This window comes from Stegostoma tigrinum, chromosome 23 (genome assembly GCF_030684315.1).
Source record: "Stegostoma tigrinum isolate sSteTig4 chromosome 23, sSteTig4.hap1, whole genome shotgun sequence".
In the NCBI taxonomy this organism is placed as follows: Eukaryota; Metazoa; Chordata; class Chondrichthyes; order Orectolobiformes; family Stegostomatidae; genus Stegostoma; species Stegostoma tigrinum.
In genome coordinates, this window is record NC_081376.1 from 11,436,383 (window position 1) to 11,459,323 (window position 22,941).

General features: G+C 41.4%; 1 protein-coding gene across 1 annotated transcript in view; it reads right to left on the reverse strand.

The window, feature by feature from the left end:
* Positions 1-22,941, reverse strand: part of rnf216 (ring finger protein 216) — a 191,603-nt gene that overhangs the window by 124,486 nt on the left and 44,176 nt on the right. The window contains exons 5-9 of the mRNA XM_048552721.2: positions 18,019-18,095; positions 14,082-14,172; positions 11,632-11,796; positions 10,090-10,204; positions 9,099-9,238 (exon numbers count right to left, since the gene is read on the reverse strand). Of these exons, the coding sequence (XP_048408678.1) occupies positions 9,099-9,238; positions 10,090-10,204; positions 11,632-11,796; positions 14,082-14,172; positions 18,019-18,095 (588 nt within the window). The remainder of the gene's footprint in view (positions 1-9,098; positions 9,239-10,089; positions 10,205-11,631; positions 11,797-14,081; positions 14,173-18,018; positions 18,096-22,941) is intronic.

A 22,941-nucleotide genomic window follows, 5' to 3' on the forward strand; every position in this document is an offset into this window, starting at 1 on the left:
AAGAAGGTTAATTACACCACCACAAAATGCCCAGCTGTTATAAGTACCAGTTAGCAAATTCAACTTGGTACCATTGTCATCTGTATGACACAGCACAATGCTTCATGTGAAAATAAAAATATCAAATGCAAAATGCACAAAAATACAACTGCATGCAAATTGTGAAAGATGCTGCTGATTAAGTTAGAAATATTATTTAAGCAAAACAGTGCTGATGTAAAGAATATATGGAGGTTTCTCCACACAAAATATACGTCATAAGATAGAATGGTTATAACACAGGGTATAAATTATGTGGCGCATGGGGCTCATGTCAGCTGTATACAACTCAGCCCCGTTACCATGACCTTTCACTGCAGCTCTGCAAACATTCCTATTCAGATCACTGTCGAAATTTTCTCTTGAGAGGCATGACTGAATCTGTCTTCACTCTTATGCAATGTGTTCCTGATCATAAACACACGTAGAAAAGATTAGCCTCATGTCACTTTTTGTCCTTTCGTCACTTACCTCATGTCTTCATTCTCTGAAACTTTGCCTTTCTAGCAATGGGAACAATATCCCTGTGCCAACTCCACAGCCCTAGAGATTTCAGATGGCTTCGTCAAATCTCCTCTCAACATTCTAAGGAGAACAGCCCTACATTCCCAATTCAAAAGACGACCCTAGTCCTGGAACCATTGCAATAAATATTTTCTGGACCCTGTCCAAAACTCTTCTGAAACATGGTTAACTATAAATGGAGGAAATATTCGAGTTAAGGCCAAAGCTGAGGTTTAGAAGGATTCATCACAATCTTTTTGCTTTTATGCACTCTTCTATTTATAAAGTCCGTAGTCTAACATGTGCTTTTGATTATTTCTATCTGTCTGCCCCTTTCAGTAATATGAATAAATGTGTTCCTCTATCCTCGTTTATATTGCCAACATTAGATTTATATTCCCCTTTAACTTCAGACTAAAACCTTGAACTTCACATTTTTCTGCATTAGACTTCATCAGCCAAGGGCTTTATTCCACCAACCTGTTTATGTTTTCTCAACGTCAATCTCAAGCCTCACTGACATTGCCAATACTTCCAAGGTTTGTCATCTGCAAATTTAAAAGTGATGCTATGTGCCCCTGAATCTAAATCCACATCAAGAGCAGCATGGTTCTTGCATCAACCTGAGCATACATTTGACTAAAAGCAAAATACTGCCAATGTTAGAAATCTAAAGCAAACAGAATGCTAGAAAACTCAGTAGGTCTGAAGGATCTATGGAAAGAAACAGAATTAACATTGGTCCTGATTTGACTCTTTTTCAGATCCAAAAGGAGTAAGAAACTAAGTTCCTTTTCATACTTTTGACTGGAGTGTGACAACAAATGGTATAGAGGCCCAAAACAAAACATAAAGGGTTATAAATAATGAAGGAGAAAAATGTAAAGAGTGTAAATTTAGATGACAACTGGTTCTTCCTAATAAGAACCAATTAAACAAGACAACTGTGTGTTTACTTGTTAACATAGTGTAGAGCTGGATGAACACAGCAGACCAAGCAGCATCTCAGGAGCACAAAAGCTGACGTTTCAGGCCTTGACCCTTCATCTGAATAGGCCTGAAATGTCAGCTTTTGTGCTTCCGAGATGCTGCCTGGCCTGCTGTGTTCATCCAGCTCTATACTTTATCTCAGATCCTCCAGCATCTGCAGTTCCTATTATCTCTGCGTGTTTATTTGTGTGGGGTTTGTTCAGAGCAGCAGGACGAGAATGTAAGGAAATGCAGAACAGATGCAGTAAAGTCAGTTTCTAAAGTTATTGAATTCAATATTGAGATCTCAAAGCTGCAAAGTTCCTCAGTGGAAAACAAGCTTGTAACTTGTTTCATTGGAACATTATGCTGGACATAGACTAGATCGCTTTGCGGATACTTCCAATCTCTCCGTAGGAATTAGCATGCCCTCTTAGTTGCTTGCGATTTCAGAGAAACTCAGAACGTAGGAGTAGGCCACTCAACCACTCAAACCCATTCCATCATTCAATACAATCATGATTGATCATAAAGTTCAATATTTAATCCTGCCCTCCCCCCATATCCTTTAATTCCTTTAGCCACAAGAACTCCATCTAACTCTTCCTTGAGGACATACTATTTAGGCCACAGCCATTTTTTGGTTGTGAATTCTACAGGTTCAACTCTCTGGGTGAGAAAAGTTCTCCTCCCAGGCCTAAAAGGTTTATCCCTTATCCTGAAGCTACAAGCCCTGGTCTGGATTCCCCCACTATGTGGAACATCCTCTCTGCATCTAATCTGTCCAATTTTGTTAGAATGTTATTGGTTTCTACGAGATCTCCTCCCTCACTCCTCTAAACTCCAATAAATCAAATCTTAACCCACTCAGTTTCTCCTCATTTCAGTCCTGCCATCCCAGGAATCAATTTGGTAAGCTTTTGCTGCACTCCCTCTGTGTCAAGAAAATCCTTGCTCAGACAAGGAGACTAAAACTACACATGGTAATCCAAGTGTGGGTTCACCAGTGCCTTCCACAATCACAGCAAAACATCCTTGTTTCTGCACTGGAATATCTCACTACGAATGCCAACATATAGTTGGTTTTATTGCCTGCTACATCTGCATGTTTAGTTTCAGCAAATGATCCAAAAGTCTAAAGCCATCCCTCCAAAACCATCCATTTAATCATGTGTTCATCTACCTACTTTCCTATTTCATTTCATTTGTTTTCTTTTTAAAACCAAGTCATTGGTACTCGCATTTAGCATGGCTGTTGGCTGTTTACCCTCCCCCTTCAGAATGCCCTGCAGCCACTCAGACATTCCTGACACTGGCACCAGAGTGGCAACATCCCATTGTACAGTCATTTATAGCTACAGAACCGGCTGCAAGATCCCCTTCAAACAAGTTCCCTATGAGTAAAACTCTCCTAGTCTTTATTCTCCCCTGCTGTACAGCGGAGCCATGCATGGTTCCATAAACTTGGCTATTGTCACCTTCCCCTGAAAGGCCACCCAGTCAACAATATACAACATGGTCTATTTGTTTGAGGGAGGGGAATGGCCACAGGAGACTCCTGTACTACCTGCCAAAGCATAACAGTCTTCCTGATGGTCACCTGCCACTTCGCTGCTTATCTAGTCCATACTTCTGATGTGACCAGTTCACTGAATACGCTATCCATGATTCCTTGGCATCATGGACACTCCATAGTGAGTCTATCAGCAGTTCGGCCAATCGGGAGCTGTGGCTGAATACACTTCCTGCATACATGATTGCTGTGGACACTGGAAGTGGTCCCGATTTCCCACATACTGCAGCAGGCGCGTTCCATGGGGATGAAGTGTCCTGTCATTGTGAACCTTTCTGTCTGCAAGCAGTAAACTTCATATCATTACTTAACCTTATCAATCACTCACCAAATTTGATTTCTCTCTCTCTATTCCTAACAAACTACTACCCACAAAAATAAGGACTTTACTCTCCACAGAGATAATGAGCGCTGCAGACGCTGGAGAATCCAAAATAACAAAGTGTGGGGCTGGATGAACACCAAGCAGCATCTTAGGAGCATAAAAGCTGACGTTTCGGGCCTGGACCCTGCACCAGAAAAGGGGGATGGGGAGAAGATTCTGAAATAAATAGGGAGGGGGGGAGGCACACTGAAGATGGATAGAGGAGAAGATAGGTGCAGAGGAGAGTATGGGTGGGGAGGTAGGGAGGGGATAGGTCAGTCCGGGGAGGACAGACAGGTCAAGGGGCTGGGATGAGGTTAGTAGGTAGGAAACGGGAGGTGCAGCTTGAGGTGGGAGGAGGGGATAAGTGAGAGAAAGAACAGGTTAGGCAGGCGGGGACGAACTGGACTGGTTTTGGGATGCAGTGGGGCGGGGGGGGGGGGGGGGGGGGGGAGATTTTGAAACTGGTGAAATCCACATTGATACCATTGGGCTGCAGGATCGCCAAGCGAAATATGACTTGCTGTTCCTGCAACCTACGGGTAGCATTATGGCACTGTGAGGCCCAGGATGGACATGTCGTCTAAGGAATGGGAGGGGATGTCGAAATGGTTCGTGACTGGGGAATCAAGCGGAGGCTTTGCAGAACACCTATGCTCGGTTCGCAATAAACAACCGCACCAATTTTTGAGCCATGACATCACCTCAGGTGCAATGACTCCTGATTCAGTGAAGGCTCTACCCACTCTGCTCCTCTCCTGTCCAACTGAGCTTGATCTACTTACTTGATAAAGTTGAAAGAAAAAGCAGATAAGGAGTCAGAGGAGTCAGTGATAGCCAAAGTCTATGATAAATTCAGAATCCAACAAAGGAGGGCCAAAAGGAAATGGAGAGAGAAAAACTCATTAAAAAGACAAATATAAGGAAGACAGAGGTTAAAGTGAACAATAAGCCTCTTAGAAAATGAATCTGGGGAGATAGATATGGGGAACAAGAAAAGCGTAGAGGAGTTAAAAGGATAGTTTGCATCAGTCTTTATGGTGGAAGATATTTTGAACTTCCCATTATTACTGAAGAATATGGGGGAGGAATTAAGTTCCATCACTAGACAAGTAGCATTAGACAAAGCAACAAGGCTAAAAGCAGTTAAGTCCCCTGGCTTTGCAGTGGTGAATCCTAAATGAAGTAGCTACAGAGATACTGAGTGCACTGGTTTTCCAAAAATCTTGGATTCTGGAGAAGTACTGGAAGATTGGAAAACTGCCAGTGTGACACTCCTATTGAAAAAGTGGAGATAAAAGCAGGTAACTGACCAGCCTGACATCTATAGTGGAAAAATATTAGAATCAATTATTAAGTAATAACAGCACATTTGGGAATTCATAGCCTATTTCAAGCAGAGTCAGCATGGTTTCACGAAAAGAGAATCATGTCTAACTAACTTATTAGCTTTTAGATGAAGTCACAAGCAGCATGGATAGAAAAATCAAACACCACAGATGGGACTTGGACTTACAATCCCTGGTTTAGGAACTCAGTGCCTTATCTATTAGTCAACTGCATCTGGCCCTTTTCGCTTCTGGTCTGGTAACCAATTGTCTATCCATTTCAATATACTCACCCCAATCCCAATCCATTTTACGCATTAATATCTTGTGGGACTGCTGTCAAAAGTCTTCTGAAAGTTCGAATAAACCACAATTATTAGCTGCCCTGACCAACTTTGGCTTTACCCTCCAAGAATTCCAGTAAATTTGTCAAACATGATTTTCCTTTTATAAGCCCATACTGACTTTTTGATTCTCCCACTTTATTCTAACTGCTCGGCTACAAAATCCTTGATAACAGACTCTGGTATTTTCTCCCCCATACTAATGTCAGACTCTCAGGTCAATAGTTCCAATTTCTCTCTACCTCCCTTTTTAAATAGCGGAGTTGCATTAGCTACCCTCTAACCTGTAGGAACTGCTCCAGAGCCTACACCTATGTGTACGCAGTCATTGCTGGAAAACTGACTAGGTAGAATTTTGTTAGGTCCATATAGATCATTTGAATTGTCTTACCCTCATCAACCCTCAAAAAACAAACAAAGCCAAGGCAATTCAACATGAATTTTCTTTTAACAATCCTTTTTGGACTTCCTTACGTAGACTACACACTCGTCTAACTGCCTATTAATATTGTCCTGGATTACAGTTTCTAAAAGCTTTGCCACCAAGGTTAAATTGATTAGCCTGTTGGTGTTGGATTTATTGCTGCACCTTTTCACTCCTTTTAGTGCACTTATTTCCTTTCGGTGCATTCTATCAGTCTCAGTGACGTACCAGCTTCAAGTCATTCTTTTTGATCAAGTTGTAGTTGATCTAATATCTCAACTGTGTCCTCTTTCACTCTGACCCAAACAGCATCATCTTCCTTGGGAAACACAGATGAGATGCACTGTCTTTGCATCTAACAATTCATACACCTGTACAGCACAGAAACAGGCCCTTTGGCCCACCATGTCAATGCTTACCAATAAACATCACCCAACACTAATCCTGTATGTCTGAACTTGGTGGATAATGTACCATAGCCTGACATTTTAAGCGCTTGCCAAGATGCTTCTTAAATGCAAGGGTACTTGCCTTCACCATCCTCACAGGACAGCACTTTCCATGTCTTCCACCTTCACACGTACTTCCTCCTTTTAGTCCTTTATTAGCCCCAATCCTCAACAATTAACATGACTATAGTGTATGCTCCCATAACCTTTGGTTACCAGCAATTTTATTTTTATACATTTTGAGTCTCATTTCCTTTATCCTCTGAAATTTCCAAATTCAGTCTGGCTCTCAGTCACATTATCAACCAGCCATGTTACTTACATCATCTTTCTGTTTCATCTTATTCACTATTATTTTTGCCATGCAGTGAGTTGTGTCTTGATTTTCCTGACTGTCAACCACATGGTAATGTACCTGATGGATAGATAAGGCATATGGTTTAAAGGCGGCCCATTACAGTTCTGCCGACCAAACTTTACCTTATCCAGGTAGTTCATTACATTGATGAGAGCAGTTACAGACTAGCGACTGCTTTGTGGGACATCTCTGCTCTGTCTGGACTCTGGGACTCAACACAGAGTTCACTAATTCTAGACATGAACTCTGTCTTCATTTTGATTACCTCGCCCCAGTGGCTTGCTTGCTGACCTATTTCTATTGACACCTGTTGTTATGAATGACTCTTCGTTTGTAGCTTTCTTCTACTACCATTCGCATTCCTTCTGCTTTTTGCTCTGGGTCCCCTTCCCCATCTGTTCAACTTGTCCTTCTTATTCCTTTCTCTGTATTATAAAAACCATAATTCTTGCAGTCCCTTTCAGCTGTGAAGAATCTGGATTCAAAACTTTAAACTCCATTTCTCTCTCCACAGATGCTGTCAGACGCACTCAGTTTTCCCAGTACTCACTGTTTCATTCCAGTTTAGTCAGGATTGGTTCACGACTAACCAACTCAAAACAGCCCTCTCCAATTAACACTGGATTTTTGCACCTTATTTTTCTATTGTCTGTCTAAACCTTGAGATAGTACTGAACGTTCGATACTTCAAGCCTGCACAAATGAACACGATCAAGGTTGATCGAGTTTGGCTCTTAGCTTCATTGTTCTTTTTGCTTGCATAACTCTCAACACCAAGTCCAACAAAAGTCTATTCAGTCTTCAATAAATTTAAAGATACTATGTTCTATGACAGAGATATCCACCAAAAACCCTGAGGGGAAAAATAAGATCACTTGTTCTCAACTGACCTTTGATCCAATTGGCCCACCTCATTTCCTAGAACCCAATCCAGCAGTGCCCCTTTCATCATACAGCACAGTAACAAACCCTTTGGTCCAACCAGTTCATGCGGAATGTAATCCCAAACTAGACTAGTCCTATCTGCCTGTTCCTGGTTCACATTCCTCCAAACATTTCCTATTCATATATCTATCCAAATATTCTTCATACACTGTAACTGTACCCACATTCACCACTTCCTCAGGCAATTCATTCCACACGATCCACCCTGTGGAAAAAATTGCCCCCACATCTTTTTTAAATCTCCTTCCCCTCACCTTACAAGTGTGCCCCCCCCCCCCCCCCCAAGCCTTGAAATTCCCCATCCTTGGGAAAAGATAACTACCATTAACTCTATCTATACCCCTCATTGTTTTATAAACATCTGTCAGGTCACCTCACAACCTCCTATGCTCCAGTGAAAAAAGTCCCAGCCTATCCAGCCTCTCTTTCGGACACAAACCTTAATACCCAGCAAGATCCTGGTAAATCTCTTCTGAACCCTCTCCAGCTTTTTAATATCCTTCTTAAAACTGGGCAACTGGAACTCTACACAGTATTCCAAAAAAGGCCTCACTGATGTCCTGTACAACCTCAACCGGATTTCCCAAATCCTGTATTCAAAGGACTGAGCAACGAAGGCAAGTGTGTCAAATGCCTTTTAACCATCTGTGTGTGTGCGACACAAGCTTCAAAGAATTGCGTACCTGTACCCCTAGATCCCTCTGATCTACAACACTACCTTTCACCCAATCACCGTCCCAGATACATTGTGATCACTAAAGATCCCGCTATCATTAGTCTATAGTTTTGAAAGGATATTTAAGATGTTCAAGTTTAGACTACTGCATCTTTCCAGCTAGTTGGTAGCACAGAGTACACTGAGTCGATTTCGATTTCTCAACTCTAATAAAATGAAGTGGAAAAGAATGCTCTCCCTAGGTCTTGAAGAACAGTCAACACCATTTTTCTCTCTCCTTAGATACTAGCAGATCTGCTGAGTATCTACAGGGAGTCGTGAACACAACCCAGTCCATCACTCAAACCAGCTTTCTATCCAAGGACTCCATCTATATTTCCCACTGCCTCAAAGCAACCAACATAATACATTGTGCAGAAGATAGAAGTTTGAATACACATGCAAACAGATTCAGGAACAGAGATAATAGGAACTGCTGATGCTGGGGAATCTGAGATAACACGACGTGAAGCTGATGAACAGCAGGCCAAGCAGCATCAAAGGAGCAGGAAAGCTTGACGTTTCAGTTCGGGGCCCTTCTTCAGAAATGAAGATTCAGGAACTGCTTCTTCACTGCTGTTGTCAAGACTTTTAAACAGGTCTCAAATACTAATTCTGATCCCTCTCTCTGCACCTTCTCTGCAGGTGCAACAAAGTATTCTACACTCCATTCTGCTACCCTGATGCGCTTTGTACAGTACAACCTGCCTGAATAGCAAGCAAAACAGCAATTTTCACTGTATCTCGCTAAGAGAAACAACAATAAATCCAACTTAAACACAATGCATTTCTCTCTCTGCATACAATCTGGGTACAATATTTTTCTCCATAATCAATGAAACTAGGATCCCTTCTGTCTTTCTCTACGTTTTCTGAATGCCTTGTATCCAAATGAAGAAGCTTTTACATCTGAAATAACAGGTTCCCCTCTCAGCATTAATAGCACCATGTAGACCAATGCCTTGTGTCTAGGTATAAGATATGAAGTAATTAGAATCCTGTCCACAAAATGTTTAAAAGATTACTAGAGATAAACTTAAGAATTTTGGAACTTCCACTGCTGTACATCTTGAGCACACGATTCACCTCTTCCATCTCTTTCATCTTCTGATGGAAGAACTCCAGTTCTTGTCGCACTAGAGGATGAAGGCCATCCCGCTCATACGATCTCCAGTGTCGTCTTTTGTTTTCTAGAAAGCGCATCTGTCTCTCTATTTTAAAGGCACCTGAGAAAATTGCAACACAGCTAGAATGAGAAGCGTCCAATCACTATCACTTCGAACATCGCAAAAATGAACATATACACATTTCTGGACAAGCTGATACAGAAATTTATTTTGGTTTTCAAAACTTTATTTTTCTGCAGATGGCCACTTCATATTTAAATGGCGTTTAGTAAATAAGGCACATAAAACAAATGTTTAAGGTCTCACTGAAACTTCATTGGAGGCAGAAACTCATGTTATTATCAGACATATTATGGTAAGGCTATCTGGCTTTCTTCGGAATGGTGCTCCTGGACGGCTTTCAACTCTTCCAAACAAATCCAAAGCAGCAAAAGGGCTGCCAAGCATGAAAAAAGGACACATTTGCATCTGTTTGCAGATAGTTTCTGCTGGACTGTTAAACGAGTGCTCCCCATAATTATCAACAAAGAGTTGAAATGACAATCTCACAAGACTAAAGATGTAAGTAATCTCTGGTTGTTGAATTTGCTCTTCAATGTGACTGCCAACAACTGAGCACATAGGCTGTATATGAATATCACATATTTGCAAATATACTAGTACTGGAAGATGCGTGTGTGTAATAAAATATCAGTATGTTGGGTTATATATGGGTTATCTTAACACCCATCTCATTATTCTGCATGCTAGTGGCATGGAAAAGATGGCAGTTTATTTTCCTGAATTATCAAAATGAAATACAAAAGGGATTGCAGTCCAATTAATTTAAATGCAACAACTGGCACTTGAACATTATGGCTAAATTTGATTTCACTATTTCAAGGTACATTAATTCAAACTTAGAACCTACAGCATAGGCGTTCCATACACTCACTATTTTTATTCCTTACCTTGTTCAAATTTGAAACTGATTGAATTAGATGAGCTCATTTCTTTTCTTCTGCTCTTTTTTTGACTGGATTGTGGCGAGTTTTCCTGCCATTGCTTAATAGCATCTGATAAGGCCTATAACATAGGCAACAGTAAAAAAAATTATAACAGCAAGCGCAGAATACAGTCCATAGAACAAAAACAGTTAGTCTTCAGATGTATCATTGACAACTAAATAGTTAATAAATCATTAAGAAAAGCATAGGTCATGAAGCTCCTTTTGCTACAGTTAGCTAATTAAATGCAACTTTCTTTTAGGAACGGAAGAAACGCGTAAGGTTTTTACCTAATGTCTGTTGTGGTGCATGTGCATGCATGTCTTAGAAATAATAAAACTAAAATACCTGAAATCACAGTAGCACTTAAGTGAAATAGATAACGGGTCACCAATCAGAAAAAGAATTTTGTTCAGAACAACAATAATTAGGTTTAAAATTCAAATTTAAAGCAAAGGTAACATCAAAGCAAAAAAAGTTTCTTTTAAAAAAAATGTACAAAATTAACAACATTTAGAGATTAACACACTGTGCAAAACCAGAGGACAGCAGAGTGACGATAACTTTGTTCTAGTGTTCTCTGCTTGTTTTCACAAATGCATTAAGAATATTACTTACAAGATCTAAAACTATATGGCACAGGTTTAAGATGAAAGGAGCAAGATACAAAAGGGTCTGCACAGGCAATTTGTTTTAATGCACAAGGTTGCCAGAGATCGTGATGGAAACAACTACAATTTCGTCATTTAACAAGTTTTGACAGATAAATAGTAGGAATAGGTATGAGGGGATAGGGACTAAACACAGGCAAACCACATTAGTTTAATTGCAAAAACTGGGTGTCATGGACAGGTTGGGCTAAAGGACCTGTATCCATGCTGTATATCTCAGTCATAGAGGTGAAGTCAACTTCACCAAGCTGTTAGCTTGAAACATCCAGTCAATGTAGCCTCATAGTATCATTTCTGGTTATTGATTTAAGAATACACAAGCTTTCATATCCCAATATGACCAAACTTTGGTGTCACACACTGTTCTCAAGTACGTAAACTGGAAAACATAATACTGAGGTTTTATCAAGCCTTAAAATTAGAGGTGGTAAATTTAAAACTGAAATGAGACGACATTTCTTCAGCCAAAGAGTGGTGGGCTTGTGGAATTCATTGCCATGGAGTGCAATGGAAGCCAGGACGTTGGATGCTTTCAAGGCGGAGATCGACAAATTCTTGATCTCACAAGGAACCAAGGGCTACGGGGAGAATGCAGGGAAGTGGTGTTGAAATGCCCATCAGCCATGATTTAAATGGCGGAGTGGACTTGATGGGCCGAATGGCCTTACTTCCACTCCTGTGTCTTATGGTATTTATATAAACTGTGCGTATTTGCGATGCTGTCAAATAAACATTAGTATTGGAACAAATATTCCTTTATTCAATACAATTATGAATAATCAGTAAATAAAATAAAACGGAAAAGGAGAAGCAAAAAGCACCTGATAATACATACCTTGCGGGTGATTGCATAGTGTCCCTTGAGCTCATGTAAAGCCCATTTGATGTCTTGACTGTTTAACATTTTAAAATCTGCCATGAGGAGGTCAGAAGCCTGAAGAAAACATTGCTGGTTCACAGGAGCAAGCTTCGAGAAGTCGAAAAAATCCATTTTAGGTTTCTGTTCAGTACAGAACATATACATATACATAAATTCATGAGCATGTAATAACTGATCAGATAATTATCTCGTCCCTAAAAGGAAAGCTGGCAAGAACAAAAAGTCACTGCAGTTTTAAAACTTTTACTTTCTTCTACTAATTGGGGAAATGACCTAAGCAACATCCAATATGAACGTCTAAACTGTAAACACTTTTACAGATATTTTCCCACTATTCCCATAACCACACTATCTACGCCACACACAAAAACAGAAACAGTTTGAGGAACACAGCAGGTCTGACAGTTTCTGTGCAGAGAAAGCGACAGGGTTGGGGTTAGGGTTAATGTTTCAGGTCCAGTGACCCTGCTTTATAGCAGGTAAGCTAGGTAGCTAGGAAAAGTGGTGTACGTGAAGATGAGAAGAGGTTCAAGGAGTAAGAAACAGGTGTAGATGGAGCCCGGAGAGAGTTAGAAGACAGTTAGGCGTACAAAGAGATGGATAATGGTAAGCCAGGCAGAAAGAGGAGCTGCTAATGGAACCGTAAGTAGGTGAGAATGGGTTGACTGTGCTCCAAGTAGCCCATGGCATAACGAGGTCTGGGACGTGGGGGCGGGTAAAGGACATGGAAGGTGGTGTTCAGGCTCTAAAATTATTAAACTCGATATTGAGTCCTGAAGGCTGCAGGGTCCCCAAGCAGAACATGAGATGCTGTTCCTCCAGTTTGCACTGAGCCTCAGTAGAGCACAGCAGCATTCCTCAGATAGAAATATTGGCCAGGGAACAGTGATGTGGTGCAGTGTCAGGCAACTGGAAGCTCAGGGTCATTTTTGCAGACAGAATGTAGCTATTCTTCCAAGCAGTCGCCCAGAGGACACGAGAAGACAAAGTAAGCAGTGCACTAGATGATTTGCATGCAAATCACATCTTAACCTCCAAAGGTGTATCAGAAACAATGAACAGCGAGGAGACAGGAGGCAAACAGGCAAGCGTTGCACCTTCTGTGACTGCACAGGAAGGTGCTGTGTGAACGTGGGGAGGAGTTGGGAATGGAGAACGATCTGACCAGGGTGCCCCGCATCAAACTGGACCGATGGAATGCTGACAAGGGGTGGAAGAGGAACGTGTGTCTGGTGGAAGCATCCTGCTGGAGGCGGCAAAAATGGGGGCTTACGATCCTTAGATGTGGATGCTAGTGAGGTAGAAAGTGAGGACGAGGGGAGCCTTATCGGGGTTGTGGGAAGAAAAAGAAGGGGTGAGGGCTGAAGTGCAGGAGATGTCTGACACGCATGGGGGGGTTCTGTCGACCGTAATGGTGGGGAATCCTCAGTGAAAAATCCGGAAACTTCTGAGGGCCCTCTGCAAAAAGTAGCATCATTAGAACAGATGCAATGGATGAAGGAACTGGAAGACTGGAATTAAGTTTTTACAGAAAGCAGGATTTAAGGGTGTACTGTTCAGCTGGGAGTTGGTAGTATTGTAGCAGACATTGGTACCCAGACTGTAGTGATTGTAACAATGTTAGTCAGGTGCATCTCAGAATACAAGTTTCCTGATTGGACCAGATTAACAGCCCCAATCAGGGAACACTGGCTGATAGAGAAGAATAGGAGTGTCAAATATCCTGCTCACGGATGCGAGCTGGATCAGTGTCAAGGACACTCTGTGTGTAAATAAAAGGTGATTTGGTAACAGGATATGAGCATCTCTACAGTTATTGCACAGCAGATCCCCAGACATGGAAACGGATGTCAAGGAAGAGAAGAGAGGAGAGGACTAAGAGATGGTCCGAGCAAACGTGAGAGCAGAGCAGAAATTAGAAGTGAAATTGATCATTTTTTCTAATTCTGAATGAGAGGGAGGAGTCCAGGTGGAGGAAGTGTGCTGGAGGCAGATGAAGGGGTCTGTGGGATAGAGAGAGGACTCTTATCCACGTTGTGCCTCAAATTCATTAAGGTGGGGGTGCAGAGGAATAAAACTAAGACTTTGCTGAGTATAAACTATTCAGCAGTAAGTAGGTGGTAAGAAAATATAATAAAATAAAGAGACAAGTTATGAGAAGGGATGGAGACAGAGGGAAGTGGAGGGTAAGAAGGCTGCAGAGGAGCGTGGATGCCTGCAAGTTGTTGCAGCTTGTGCTTATATTCGAAAAGAAGCGTAAGCTAGCTTCTCTTAGTATCATGTCCTCCTATCCTCTGTGACAACAGACAAACCTGCTGTACAGTACAATAACTGAATCCAATTTCAATCAAACATCGACAGGAAAAGGATGTTCCATACGAAGTAACAAACACAAACCAAGTTACCTCTTCATTACTTTCAAGCAAACTGCTGCTGTGTGAGAAAATTAAATTTTTCTTCGGATAATCAGGATTTTCCAGGAGGTGGTTACACAAGCTGAAAACAAGGGCAGAAGACATGGCGATATAAAATTTAGTCTGTTTAAATTCAAAATCACCTTCCTCTCTAAATCAAACAGAAGGGCAGAATCTTCCAGCATATACAGACTAAACAAAGAGCAATGAGAACAAAAAAAAAGGGGAAGAACATTTACATCCTGCGGACTAAAAGGCAAACTTCAGTGCTGACGACAACCACAAAGGACCTTTCCAAATGTCTTTCACTTACTTAACTTCTTTCAGATCTTCTACACATCCATGACTAAAACACTGAGCAGTAACAAATGTGACCAATCCTTCAGATGACCTTAGTACCTCATTATCCACTCCATGAGGAACTACCAAGTCTCTGCGATAAAGTGCAGAGCTGGATGAACACAGCAGGCCAAGCAGCATCTCGGGAGCACAAAAGCTGACATTTTGGGCCTAGACCCTTCATCAGAGAGGGGGATGGGGGGAGGGAACTGGAATAAATAGGGAGAGAGGGGGAGGCAGACCGAAGATGGAGAGAAAACAAGATAGGTGGAGAGGAGAGTATAGGTGGGGAGGTAGGGAGGTGATAGGTCAGTCCAGGGAAGGCGGACAGGTCAAGGAGGTGGGATGAGGTTAGAAGGTTGGAAATGGAGGTGCGGCTTGAGGTGGGAGGAAGGAATGGGTGAGAGGAAGAACAGGTTAGGGAGGCAGAGACAGGCTGGGGTGGTTTTGGGATGCAGTGGGGGGAGGGGACGAGCTGGGCTGATTTTGGTATGCGGTGGGGGAAGGGGAGATTTTGAAGCTTGTCAAGTCCACATTGATACCATTGGGCTGCAGGGTTCCCAAGCGGAATATGAGTTGCTGTTCCTGCAACCTTCGGGTGGCATCATTGTGGCACTGCAGGAGGGCCATGATGGACATGTCGTCTAAAGAATGGGAGGGGGAGTTAAAATGGTTCGCGACTGGGAGGTGCAGTTGTTTATTGCGAACCGAACGGAGGTGTTCAGCAAAGCGGTCCCCAAACCTCTGCTTGGTTTCCCCAATGTAGAAGAAGCCACACCGGGTACAATGGATACAGTATCCATTGTACCTGGTGTGGCTTCCTCTACACAGGGGAAACCAAGCGGAGGCTTGGGGACCGCTTTGCGGAACACTTCGGTTCGGTTCGGAATAAACAACTGCACCTCCCAGTCGCAAACCATTTTAACAACCCCTCCCATTCCTCAGACGACATGTCCATCATGGGCCTCCTGCAGTGCCACAATGATGCCACCCGAAGGTTGCAGGAACAGCAACTCATATTCCGCTTGGGAACCCTGCAGCCCAATGGTATCAATGTGGACTTGACAAGCTTCAAAATCTCCCCTCCCCCCACTGCATCCCAAAACCACCCCAGATTGTCTCCGCCTCCCTAACCTGTTCTTCCTCTCACCCATCCCTTCCTCCCACCTCAAGCCGCACCTCCATCTCCTACCTACTAACCTTATCCAACCTCCTTGGCCTGTCCGTCTTCCCTGGACTGACCTATCCCCTCCCTACCTCCCCACCTATTCTCTCCTCTCCACCTATCTTCTTTTCTCTCCATCTTCTGTCTGCCTCCCCCTCTCTCCCTATTTATTCCAGAACCCTCTCCCCATCCCCCTCTCTGAAGGAGGATCTAGGACCGAAATGTCAGCTTTTGTGCTCGAGATGCTGCTTCGCCTGCTGTGTTCATCCAGCTTCACGCTTTGTTATCTTGGATTCTCCAGCATTTGCAGTTCCCATTATCTCTGATACCAAGTCTCTATGACCATCTTATTTTGCCCTCCGGCTAGAAGAGAACGAACAAAGTTTTAGGGAACCACAATGCCAAATCAGCAACTTTTAGCAAAGGAACACTTAATTAAGAGGAGATGAAATAGTGGGAAATTCAACATTTTAAAATTACAGATTCACATAATTTTCTTTGTTAAAGAGTGCTTTAACTATTTCTTTTTAAAAAGCTGCAAGGGGAAAAAACGTTTAAAGTTCAAGGAAGCAGGTAGATGCAGAACATATGTTCCATTCTCAAAATGATGTTTTGGACCAGACACATTGTTTTGAAAACAGTTTTTTTTAAATAATGCAGATTTGACACCATAGCCACGATGTGGCCAGGCAAAATGAGATACATAAGCAAGATGTTAACTCAAACAATGGGGGTAAAGGAGAACCAAATCATCCTATAATTCACCAATGATCCTCAGGTAGCACCTTCCAAACCCATGACCATTTCCACCTCGAAGGAAAAAAGGTAGCAGATACATGAGAACACCACTACCTTCAAGATTTCCTCCTAGCCACTCACTATCCCTCAGTGTCACTGGGTCAAAATCCTGCAATTCCCTCCCTAACAGCATTGCGGATCAACCTGCAGCAGTTCAAGAAAACAGCTCAGCACCACATTCCCAAGGGCAACTAAGGTCAGGCAATAAATACTGGCCAGCCAGCAACATCGATGTCTCACAAGTGAATAAAAAAGTGTTGTTGTCATGCGCTTTTTAGTGACCACCTTTGTCAAAGCTTACCTTGGAAACAGAACCATTTTTATAAAGAGTCAAGAAAAAGTTTATTTTAAATAGCTAATAGCAGAATACTGCGTTCAGTTTTGGGCACCACACTCCAGAAGGATAACAAAGCCTTAGAAAAGTGGCAGAAGAGACTTATTAGAATGAACCAAGGTTAAAAGATTTCATTTACGTCAAGAGGCTGCAGAGGCTGGATGTTAGTTCTTCAAGCAGAAAGTATTAAATCTCTTAATCTTATCTTCAAAATAAAGAAAGACTCTGATATACATTTTCCAGTTGCAAATTGACAAGGTCCCAGATGGTGCACAGTTCAGGCAGCAGACAAAAGAGATTGAGATTATTTGAAGATGTTGATGTGATCTGGAATGCATTTCCTGAAAAGGGTCTCAGAAATATATTCAATACTAAATTTCAAAGGAGACCTAAATATTTGAACGGGTTTTAGGAAGGGAGACGTGATGGCCACATGGTATTACCACTGAACTATTAACCTAGAGATCCAGATAATGTTCTAGGTTCAAATATTACTGCGGAATTGGAATTAAATAAACATCTGGAATTGGGGATCTAATGATGACCAAAAAACCATTGTCGATTGTCAGAAAAAAACCATCTGGCTCACTAATGTCCCCTAGGGAAAGAAACTGTTGTTCTTACTTGGTCTGGGCTACATGTGACTCCAGACCCATAGCAATGTGGTTGACACTTAAGAGTCCTTTGGGCAATTAGGGATGGGTAGTAAATGCTGATCTGGTCAGTGACACACACATCTCATGAATGAATTTTTTTTTTAAAAAAAAGCAACGTGGAAGACTAATTTGTTAGTTCTAATGCACAGGCAGTACAGGTTTGATGGGCCTGCTCCCACGCTGCATTATTCTGATTGTAGAAACACAAACTTATCAATATACAGTGTTTGAAACTGTGACAACGTTTGAGCAACTGTCTCTGGCAAGAGAGAATTATATGGTAGCACCAGTGAAAGACAAACACCATTTTCAGCTCTACAATACCCATGAAAAATTATGAGTAATTGGTTACATTTCCACTACGCTTCCTCTGTTTTGGGGTCAGTTAGCTCAGTTGGCTGGATGGCTAGTTTGAATCAATTGTAACACCAGCTGACGGTGCCATCCTCATGGTCTGTTCAACCTCTCCCTCGCTTCAAGCATGGTGAACCTTAGGTTAAACCACTACCAGTCATCCCGCTCTAATGAAAGAACAGCCCTATGGTCCAGTAGGACTATGGCAACTTCATCGCGATCTCTAGTTCCCACAAAACACATAGCATCACATTCTCCTCTTTGATAATGAGAATAACTTACACATTTAAATCCCAGATTTCATTCGTCGTAATCAGCTCTTCAACGAACTGTTCTTCTATATCAGGGAACAGATTCACCTGTAAAAGTCAAGCTGAATTAAAATACAATGCTAGAAATGCAAAATCTTGATTAGCCAAATATTACAAACAAAGAATTTATGTATTATGAAACCAAACTGAATTTCCATTGCCCACTGCACGAGAGACAGTTCCATTAACCAGAAACTGTGGCAACTGAGACTTTTAATAAACAAATTTTCAAAAAGTTGGAAGGGGGCCAACCATTTTGCCACACAACTCACTGATGAGACCTCCACAATATTCAATTAATTATAGACTTCAAGAACTTTTTGTTTTTCAACAACACACAGTTCCTAATAAAACAGGTGACAGAGTCTAACCCTCTGCATCATTTCATTTGACATCCTTCTTGCCCGCACAAAAACAAAATCAAACCATTATTAGTTTGGAGAGTTCAAAACCTAATCACTGGAGGTGAAATGATACATTTTATAATTTAATTGTGGATGTTGCCATTCGACCCCTCGAACCTGCTCAATTATTCAATATAATCATGACTGAACATCGAGCTCAATACCCTAATCCCACTCTCCCCCATATCCCTTGATCACTTCAGCCAGAAGAGCTATATCTATCTCCTTCTCAGAAACACAATGTTTCTGCCTCAACCAGTTTCTGCGGTCATGATTTCCACTGGCACACCACACGGTGAAAAAAGTTCTCCTCTCATCCTTTATTCGATGACTCCCTGGTTCCGGATTCCCCCGCCATCTGTAAAATCCTTCCTGTATCTAACCTGTCTCATCCTCTGTCAGAATTTTACCCCTTTTACAAAATCCTCGCTCATCGTTTAAACTCCAGTGGATAAATCCTAACCAACTTAATTCTTTATACATCAGTCCTGCCATCCCAGGAATCAATTTGGTAAATCTCTGTTGCACTCCCTCTATAGCAACAACATTCTTCCTGAGATAAGGAGACCAAAAGTGCACACATTATTCCAGGTGTGGCCTCACTGAGACTGTATAATTGCTGGAAGACATCCTTGTTGCTTACTCAAATCCTCTCACTATGAAGGCCGACAAAGTTTGTCTTCTTTTCTGCCTCCTGAACCTGCACACTTACTTTCACTGAGTGTTAAGAGGTCTCACACAACACAAGATAAGACCATAAGATTTAGGAGTAGAATCAGGCTCTCTGGCCCATCCAGTCTAAACTGCCAATCATTCCACTCATTTTAAAGCTATTCAAATAATAATCCATCTCACTACTTTTGCTACCAAAGTGGATAACCTCACTTTTAACCATATTACACTGCGTCTGGCACATATTTGCCCATGCCCTCAGCCTGTCCAAATCACATTGCAATGTCTCTGCATCCTCCTCACAGCTCACCCTTCGACCTAGCTTCATGTTTATTGCAAATTGAAGTAGTATATTTAGTTGCCTCATTTAAAATCATGAACATATTATAAATAGCTATGCTCCTAATATCAATCCCTGCTGTACCTCATTAGTTGCTGCCTACCATTTAGAAAAAGATCCATTTATTCCTACTTTTTTCTGCCCTGTCTGGTATCAATTTTCTCTCCATCTCAATAAAGTAACCGCAAACCCAAGTACTTTAATTTTATGCATTAATCTCTTAGATGGAACTTCCTCAAAAGCCTTCTGGAAGTCGAAATAAACCACATCTGCTAGCTCACCCAACCAACTCGACTGGTTTTATCCTTGAAGAATTCCAGTAGACATCCTTGTTCCTGTACTCAAATCCTCTCACTACGAAGGCCAAACAGTTTGCCTTCATTACTGCCTATTGTACCCGCACAATTACTTTCATGAGGACATCCAGGTTATGTTGAAAATTCTCCTCTCTCAATTTACAGCCTTTAAATAATTATCCATCTTCCAATTTTTGCTATTCAAGTGGATAACCTCTCATTTATCCACACTATACTGCATCTGTCCCTTCATCCAACCTATTCAAATCACATCGCAACATCTTTGATCACTGCCATTCAAAAAAGACCCATTTATTCCTGTGTTTCTTATTTGCTAACCAATTTTCTATCCATCTCTATCTCACTAACTCCAATCACACGCACCTCGATTTTTCACATTAATCTTGTATGTGGGATTTTTGACCATGACACACTCAAGCCATCTCTGTAATTCAGCTGTGTTCAGATCAAGAGGTATAGAACACAGTAATCTTGGACGATCTTAAATTAAGCTGCATTTAACAGGTTATTCTCGATCAATTGTTGATTTATAAAATTTCTGACAACTCCAACCATCATACTTATGATTAAAACAGTCTGATGGGACAGAAATTGGCCAGGTCAGATTAGTCTTGTTTTAGCAGCCATGTCATACGAGACAAATTTTTCACTTTACTGGGTAGATGTCAGTATTGTATCAGTCGTGTTAGAGTTTGGTTAGAAGTGTGGCTTGTGGTGTACAACTCCTCAGCACTATAGAAAGTGTTGGGGCCTTTGCTATATCACATTAGCTTTATTGTTTCTTGATATTACGTGAATTTTACTTAAGAGTGCCAATGTGAAATGAGGACATTAGGAGATAGCTGAGATGACTTAACAATTTTGCCTGAAAGTAGTTGGTCTTTGTCACACATGCACCGAGTTCAGTCATTAAGAACGTAACCCTGTTCTCCAGTTAGTATGAATTGTCTACCAGCCTTCATGAGGTAGAATGATTGCAGAGCTTTGACCTGATCCAGTGCTCTGGGATCACTTATTTCTGCTATCAGGTACAGAATTCTGGGTTGCACCATCACCAGATTGGCACCTCAATCTTAAATATACTTCGAGCTACTCCTGGCATGCTCACCTAGTCAATGAACCAAGGCTGACTCATTGGTTTGATGGTACCAAAGCATGTGAGATTACAGATCAAGAAAATTTGTCTTAAGAAAATTACCAAAATAAATTCTTTTACAGTCAGGTATGTGTTCAAGTCATTCTAAGACCTTTAACAATGGATTATCCTGCCCTTTCTTCTCCACTTACAAATTACTTTCTCCAGTGAAGTCAGCTTTCCCATAATTTCTTACAATGTAAAATTGTTCATAACCTACACAGCAGTTCACTTTCAAACACGGTTATGAGCTTTGTGAAAACAGTTGTTCAAGTAAAAGGAACTACTGCTACATTTTGGCTGAAAGAACAGAGGAATTTTAACAGACAAAATATAAGCCACGAATACAGAATGACAAATGCTTCAATAAACTCCTAAATTTATGTATTTCCAGACACCAAAATTAAATGCTGACACAAAAGCGTGCATTTATACAACATTCTTAATGCAGTCAAATTTCTGACAATGCTTCAGAAGCGATTAGACACAGAGCCACACAAGATGATGTCAGGATGGATGACCAAAAGCTTGGTGAAAAGAGAGCTTTTCACAACTGTGAAGGTGGTGATAGAGGCCATGGGTTTGCCGGAATTCCAAAGATTAGGCAAAAAGCACGATTGCTAAAGCCTTCAGCAAGTTTCCGCACGGGTAGACCAATTAGTAAAATTGATCACATGGGGTTCAGAGTGAGCTTGCCAACTGGTTACAAAATTGGCTTCACGGTGGGAGAGAGGGTGGTGGAGGGGGTGTTGCTGTGCAGATTGGACGCCCGAGACCAGCAAGTGTTCCACAAGGGTCAGTACTGGGTCCACTTTTGTTTGTCATTTATATAAATGATTTGGACGAGAATATAGGAGGCATGGTTAGTAGTTTTGCAGAGGATACCAAAATTGGTGGTATAGTGGACTGTGAAGAAGGTTATCTAGGATTACGAAGAGATCTTGATCAATTGGGTCAATGAGCTGAGGAGTTGCAGATGGAGTTTAAATTTGGATAAATGCGAAGTATAGCATTTTGGCAATACAAACAAGGGTAGGACTCATAATTAAACTTGAGTAATTTGTATAACAGACAGTCCTAAAGGTTCAGGTAAATAATTCTTTGAAATTTGCATCACAGGCAGGCATGGTGTTTATAAAAGATGTTTAGCACACTCGCCTTCATTGCTCAGACATTAAGAGTACAGGAGTTGGAACTTCATGTTGAAGTTGTCCAAGACATTGGTGAGACCTCTTCTGGACTACTGAGAGATATCCTGGTTACCCTGTCATAGGAAGGGTATTATTAAACTGCAGAGGATTCAGAAAAGATTTATCAGGATGTTGTAGGAATGGAAGATTTGAGTTATGAAAAATAGACTGGAACGGCTGGGACTTTTTTTTTTAACTGGAGCATAGGATATTGCGGGGGGTGGTTTATAAAATCATGAGGGGCCAGATAAGGTGAATGACAAGAGTCTTTTCCCTAGGATGGGGAAGTTCTAAACTAAGGGACATATTTTTAAGGTGAGAGGAAAAAGATTTGAAAAGAACCTGTGGGGCAACTTTTTTTTTTAAAAAGCACAGTGAGTGGTTCGTGCAGAATGAACTACCAAAGAAAGTGGTGGGATACAGGTACAGTTACAATGTTTAAGAGACATTTGGAGAAGTTCATGAACGGAAATGGTATAAAAGGATAATGAGACAAGGGCAGGCAAGTGGGACTAGTTAAGTTTGGGAACATGGTCAGTAAAGGATCTGTTTCCATGCTGTATGGCTATGAATCTATGACTCAGAAATCTCAGGAGGCCTTAAGACTGTAATGTTTGCGGAAATGGGAAGGTCAGATCACGGAGATATTTGAAAACTAGGATGAGAATTCTAAAAATCAAGGGGGCTGCCTGACTTGGAAGCAAAATCGGAGATCAGCGAGTACAGCAATGAAACTTGGTGTGAATTAGGGAGTATGGAGGATACTCCGAGGCGGTGACAAGATATCACAACCTTGCAACAAAAAATTTACCTTTTTTGGATACTGATATTATCCC